The sequence below is a fragment of the Oncorhynchus keta genome, chromosome 10 (genome assembly GCF_023373465.1).
Source record: "Oncorhynchus keta strain PuntledgeMale-10-30-2019 chromosome 10, Oket_V2, whole genome shotgun sequence".
NCBI classification, from domain to species: domain Eukaryota; kingdom Metazoa; phylum Chordata; class Actinopteri; order Salmoniformes; family Salmonidae; genus Oncorhynchus; species Oncorhynchus keta.
In genome coordinates, this window is record NC_068430.1 from 82,814,044 (window position 1) to 82,821,345 (window position 7,302).

General features: G+C 47.1%; 1 protein-coding gene across 1 annotated transcript in view; it reads left to right on the top strand.

Moving 5' to 3' along the window:
• Nucleotides 1-876: 876 nt before the first annotated feature.
• Nucleotides 877-7,302, top strand: part of LOC127932580 (pre-B-cell leukemia transcription factor 1-like) — a 42,477-nt gene continuing 36,051 nt past the window's right edge. The window contains exons 1-2 of the mRNA XM_052528544.1: nt 877-2,181; nt 6,761-6,834. Coding sequence (XP_052384504.1) covers nt 1,997-2,181; nt 6,761-6,834 — 259 coding nt within the window. The 5' untranslated portion in view covers nt 877-1,996. The remainder of the gene's footprint in view (nt 2,182-6,760; nt 6,835-7,302) is intronic.

A 7,302-nucleotide genomic window follows, 5' to 3' on the forward strand; every position in this document is an offset into this window, starting at 1 on the left:
TGAACGGGCTCCTGACTTCATAGTGAACGGGCTCCTGACTTCATAGTGAACGGGCTCCTGACTTCATAGTGAACGGGCTCCTGACTTCATAGTGAACGGGCTCCTGACTTCATAGTGAACGGGCTCCTCCTGACTTCATAGTGAACGGGCTCCTGACTTCATAGTGAACGGGCTCCTGACTTCATAGTGAACGGGCTCCTGACTTCATAGTGAATGGGCTCCTGACTTCATAGTGAATGGGCTCCTGACTTCATAGTGAATGGGCTCCTGACTTCATAGTGAATGGGCTCCTGACTTCATAGTGAATGGGCTCCTGACTTCATAGTGAACGGGCTCCTGACTTCATAGTGAACGGGCTCCTGACTTCATAGTGAACGGGCTCCTGACTTCATAGTGAACGGGCTCCTGACTTCATAGTGAATGGGCTCCTCCTGACTTCATAGTGAACGGGCTCCTGACTTCATAGTGAATGGGCTCCTGACTTCATAGTGAATGGGCTCCTGACTTCATAGTGAACGGGCTCCTCCTGACTTCATAGTGAACGGGCTCCTGACTTCATAGTGAATGGGCTCCTGACTTCATAGTGAACGGGCTCCTGACTTCATAGTGAACGGGCTCCTTGAAACGTGAAGCTTTCATATGACTGTCTTGGGGTGGGACAGTTAGGCTACATGAGACGGCCCTCCAAGTCATCACAACAACAATAACACAACTGTCAACAATGCTGCTTGTTTCCATGGTGCTGCTGCTGAACACCATATGAGAGCTGAGAGGAGCCCATCCCCAGCGGTGAGATGTGGAATTGCATATTATACCCTCCCCAGCGTGCGCTGTGTGTGTGTGTGTGTGTGTGTGTGTGTGTGTGTGTGTGTGTGTGTGTGTGTGTGTGTGGGAGAACGGGCCAGGCGAGGGAGCCGGATAAAGAAAGGAGAGCAGAGGAGAAGGAAAAAAACTGCCGAGAAGAGAGGGGAGCAAGCAGCGCTATTCGACCAACGGATAGGACAAGGCCGGCCACGGCTGGTCGGACGGGTTGGAGTTTATTTAAAAAATGTATTTTATTCCGTCGTTTTATTTGATCCTGTAGGCTACTAGCTACAATACTTCTTCCCAGCCTTGCAGGTTTTTCCTGGGAAAAGAAGGCAACGAAAACGGACACGTTGGGGATTTCTGTGGACTAGTAACGTTAGCCGAGCTGTTGTAGGCTAGTGTGGCGCTACTCTTCTTTCTCATTGTTAGAAAAACACGGAGATACATGGTGGTTGGATTCCAAACTGGTTCGCCTACATTCCCCGTCGCTTTCCACGAGACAGCGCTTGGATATCGGCCGGATTATTAATTTGTCGAACGCAGGAGTAACATTTGTGACAAGCTAGTCTGCTAATTGTTGCCATTTTTCTCCCTGGCAGCGGCAGCTCGGTTCGTTCTCCCTCCCCCTCTTTGTCGTTCGCCAAGCTGACCATTTTAAAGGCAGCTCTACCTTTCCAGGCTTTATTTTTCCCCCGTGGCCTCCTCGCTCCCTCTATCTGCCTCGACCGTGGAACTACTGTTAGAACCCTGCACCCGTGTTCGACTCGGAATGCAAAATACATCTAGGCCGGGTTATGCCAAAGAAAATAGTGTTTATTTGTTTACAAATACTGTGTAGGCCCAGATCGACCGTTTACTTGCTTTTTTGTTTTACTTAGACAATTGCATGTTTACAGTTTGCTTGCTGCTATTGGTCATTTGAACGAGCAATGGCATTTTGTAGTTAGTTTGATTTCTTCCTTTGTTTATTGGCTACTTTTCATAGTTTAGTTTGTCTTCCTTTGTTTATTGGCTACTTTGAAACACTCGGTGTTTCGAGTCAGGGACATTAAACTGTAAAAGGCAACTGGCCTGGGCTACCTCTGGGGAAAAAATATACTATCTTCTCATCTTCCTCCCTTCATCGGACAACGGTCACCTTTTCCCTCCCTAGTTTTGTCGCAAAAACGGCGAGATTTTTCTGAAAGGCATGGAGGACCAGGCCCGCATGATGTCGGGTCTCGTCGGGCTGTCCGGACTGTCTCAGGTCGACGTGGGGGACCACGACGCCGGGAGGAAGCAGCACTCCCTCGGCCAGCCGCAGCAGGACATCGGGGATATCCTCCAGCAGATCATGGCCATCACGGACGAGAGTCTCGACGAGGCCCAGGCCAGGTAACACCTTCCCCGAGGAGAGGAGGGAGAGGGCCGGGGTGGGGAGAGAGGAGGGCTGGAGCACAGGGGAGAGATCCATGTCGACAGGGGATCCAGGTTGATGTCACCACTCTTATATGATCCAGGATCATTATACGACATATTAGACCCGAGCTTATGTTTTATGTGGTGTAAAGATAAAACTGACCCAAGATCAGATATTAGTGGCACCTCTTTGCTTGGTGAATAGTAAGAAGCAGGGAACATGATGGATCCAGGGGAGAGGAGCCTGCGTGGTGAATTTCTGGCCATAATGTTAATAACAACTGATTTCACATCGTCTCTTTGACACTCACACAGGCTACACACCACCAGTCCCAGTGCGCTGTTCGGTTACAGCAGTGGTCATTAATTCAGGCTGGTTCATTAATAGTCTCTCGTGTCGTTATGGCACCAGTCTGTGTGCGCAGACTGACCTCGGCTTTTATTTGCTGTACTTTACTGCGCCGTGACGTAACGTTGAGCTCCATTTGCACCTGCTGCGTTTTAAAATCTACACTAGGCGATTACATTTTATTAGCAATATGCTTTCAGTCTGTTTTCCTTCTGTCTCTCTCTGTTGTTATTCTGTTTTTATTCCCTCCATCCCTCTCTCTCTCTCTGTTGTTATTCTCTCTCCTCCTCCCCTCCTCCTTTATATAAATACTGTTAACTTTGACGACCGCCCGGCGGACTAATTAACTAGAATGAGTTTGCTGAGGCCGCCTTGATTGATCGGTCATCACGTCATTAACATGGAATAATGACAAAGGATCTTACCGCGACTGGAGAGGGGGATGGCCCCGCATTTGAAATGGAGATGGCCGTTTTGGGTCTGGTGGTGGCGGTGTGTCAGGTGCTTTAGGTCGCCAGTATGGTGGTGGGCTGGAGGTGTTTTAGTCAGCGGTTGGTGTGAGTTTTCTTGTCCGTGATGGAAACTCGGATCGTATTTCACACGGCTTGACCCCCCAGTGGCTGTAAATAGCCTGCTGGAGGATGCTGCCGACCCCGGTGGTGGTGTCTGTTTTACGTGTCGCAGCCCGGCAAGCGGCTTCACAGAAACATTTACGTTATATGTGTTCATCTGTGATGTATTTATTACTTTACTTACAGGCCTGTAAACCCATTACTGACATTAACATTGTTAATCTGTGATTTACTTTAGGTTAGTTATAGGATTACAGGTCCAACCAATACAACTAGAATGAACCATTTACACAGTGTTTATTTTCTACGGAGTGGTTTATTACTTTACTGACAGACCTATAGGTCTCACCGTTACAAACAAATGGACTGAACTGTAGAATTACACTTCTATTACCGTCTTATTACAATATTAATAAATACATTGCTGAAGCTGAATTGGTGAATTGGCTCCTTTTATAGTAAGTAGTGTGATGTATCACCTACATCTGTGCTGCTGTTCTGCCAGTATCACCACACACACAGACAGACACACAGACAGACAGACACACAAACCGAAATACAGACAGACAGAAATACAGACAGACACACAGACAGACACACATACAGAAATACAGACAGACACACATACAGAAATACAGACAGATACACATACAGACACAGACAGACAAACAGACATAAATACAGACAGACACACATAGAGACACAGACAGAAATACAGATGGAAATACAGACAGACACACAGACATAAATACAGACAGACACACAGAGAGACACAGACAGAAATACAGACAAGACACACAGAGAGACACAGACAGAAATACAGACAGACACACAGACAGACATTCTCTCCCTCTCCTCTCATCCCTCCTGGGTTTTTGTCCTGTTCATTGTGAGAGGAGGGATGCAATCAATTCTCGGATAATACTGCACGAGAGAGCAGCTGTCCACACACACACACACTCCGTTACCAATATAGATAGCTAGGCTCCAAAGACCTAAGGATACCTATTGTATGGTTGTTGTCCACTCAGTGAATTCCCCATATTAAAGACTAGCTGTGTATTACTCATTCATGGGTGTGTTATGGCGGTGTGTGTGGCTGGTTTATCATCATGGTCAGTGGTGACAGTATAGGCTGTACAGGCTGGTCAGTGGTGACAGTATAGGCTGTACAGGATGGTGTATCCTGGTCTGTGGTGACAGTAGAGGCTGTACAGGCTGGTGTATCATTGTCAGTGGTGACAGTAGAGGCTGTACAGGCTGGTGTATCCTGGTCAGTGGTGACAGTATAGGCTGTACAGGCTGGTCTGTGGTGACAGTATAGGCTGTACAGGCTGGTGTATCATGGTCAGTGGTGACATACACATATATACATACATATACATACACATATATATATATATATATACATACATATACATACACACACATATATATATATATAAATTGGCCGATTAATCGGCAGCGGCTTTTTTTGGCCCTCCAATAATCGGTATCGGCATTGAAAAAGCATAATCGGCCGATCTAGTATAGAGGCCACACATGTGTCCTGTGAAGGACCTTACTGGTTGGTCAGACCACACTGTCTCAGACGACTGTGAAACACAGTACTAACTGGTTGGTCAGACCACACTGTCTCAGACGACTGTGAAACACAGTACTAACTGGTTGGTCAGACCACACTGTCTCAGACGACTGTGAAACAGTGTCTTTACTAACTGGTTGGTCAGACCACACTGTCTCAGACGACTGTGAAACACAGTACTAACTGGTTGGTCAGACCACACTGTCTCAGACGACTGTGAAACACAGTACTAACTGGTTGGTCAGACCACACTGTCTCAGACGACTGTGAAACACAGTAACAAACTGGTTGGTCAGACCACACTGTCTCAGACGACTGTGAAACAGTGTCTTTACTAACTGGTTGGTCAGACCACACTGTCTCAGACGACTGTGAAACACAGTACTAACTGGTTGGTCAGACCACACTGTCTCAGACGACTGTGAAACAGTGTCTTTACAAACTGGTTGGTCAGACCACACTGTCTCAGACGACTGTGAAACACAGTACTAACTGGTTGGTCAGACCACACTGTCTCAGACGACTGTGAAACAGTGTCTTTACTAACTGGTTGGTCAGACCACACTGTCTCAGACGACTGTGAAACACAGTACTAACTGGTTGGTCAGACCACACTGTCTCAGACGACTGTGAAACAAAGTGTCTTTACTAACTGGTTGGTCAGACCACACTGTCTCAGACGACTGTGAAACACAGTACTAACTGGTTGGTCAGACCACACTGTCTCAGACGACTGTGAAACACAGTAACAAACTGGTTGGTCAGACCACACTGTCTCAGACGACTGTGAAACAGTGTCTTTACTAACTGGTTGGTCAGACCACACTGTCTCAGACGACTGTGAAACAGTGTCTTTACTAACTGGTTGGTCAGACCACACTGTCTCAGACGACTGTGAAACACAGTACTAACTGGTTGGTCAGACCACACTGTCTCAGACGACTGTGAAACAGTGTCTTTACAAACTGGTTGGTCAGACCACACTGTCTCAGACGACTGTGAAACACAGTAACTTCAATAACTGGTTGGTCAGACCACACTGTCTCAGACGACTGTGAAACACAGTACTAACTGGTTGGTCAGACCACACTGTCTCAGACAACTGTGAAACACAGTAACTTCAATAACTGGTTGGTCAGACCACACTGTCTCAGATGACTGTGAAACACAGTAACAAACTGGTTGGTCAGACCACACTGTCTCAGACGACTGTGAAACACAGTAACTTCAATAACTGGTTGGTCAGACCACATACTCTGTGATGGCTAAACCACAGTGGCTGTGTGTATGTTTTAAAAGGTGTTTTGATTAATTATTATTATTCTGTAATTAAGCTTATCTAGTAAGATCTCTTTCTTTCTTTCCTCTCTGAGTTAAAGAAAAGAATGCCAGCTGAAAGAATGCTCCTTGTGGTCACATGTCAGCAGGAATTCCCTCCAGAATATGTGTGTGTGTGTGTGTGTGTGTGTGTGTGTGTGTGTGTGTGTGTGTGTGTGTGTGTGTGTGTGTGTGTGTGTGTGTGTGTGTGTGTGTGTGTGTGTGTGTGTGTGTGTGTGTGTGTGTGTGTGTGTGTGTGCGCGTGTGTCTGTTTGTGTGTGTGCGCGCGTGTGTCTGTTTGTGTGTGTGCGCGCGTGTGTCTGTTTGTGTATGTGTGTGCGCGTGTGTCTGTTTGTGTGTGTGTGTGTTGAGAAGGTGCACTTTTAACCCTGGTTCAGTGGAAGATTGACAGCTGTGCTCCTATCATAGTTTTGGTTCCGTCTTGTAGCTAATGAATCTCTCTCTCCTCCCGCTACTCTCTCTCTCTCTCTCCCCCTCTCTCTCACTTCTTTCTCTCTCTCTCTCTCTCTCTCTCTCTCTCTCTCTCTCTCTCTCTCTCTCTCTCTCTCTCTCTCTCTCTCTCTCTCTCTCTCTTCTCTCTCTCTCTCCCCTTCTCTCTCTCTCTCTCCCCTCTTCTCTCTCTCTCTCTCTCTCTCTCTCTCTCTCTCTCTCTCTCTCTCTCTCACCCCTTCTCTATCTCTCTCACCCCTTCTCTCTCTCTCTCACACACAGGAAACATGCGTTAAACTGCCACAGAATGAAGCCCGCCCTCTTCAGTGTGCTGTGTGAGATCAAAGAAAAGACAGGTGAGCCAGTCAGCCAATCAGTTCCCGACTTCCTCTATGATTGGCCAATCCCATTCTCTGTTCTACCACTGATGTCTTGAGTTATACTCAGAAATGTTTTGAACGTCGCAGATAGAAATGTAATGTATAGAGCCTTTTTTCAACACAACAGAGCATTATAACTGCTCTACACTATACATTACTATCTGACTCTTGTCTTGGGACTTTTGTTAAATTTTAATTGAACCTTTATTTAACTCGGCAAGTCAGTTAAGAAGAAATTCTTATTAACAATGATGGCCTACACCGGCCAAACCCGGACGACGCTGGGCCAATGGTGCACCGCCCAATGGGACTCCCAATGATGGCCGACACCGGCCGAACCCGAACGACGCTGGGCCAATGGTGCACCTCCCAATGGGACTCCCAATGATGGCCGACACCGGCCAAACCCGGACGACGCTGGGCCAATGGTGCACCGCCCAATGG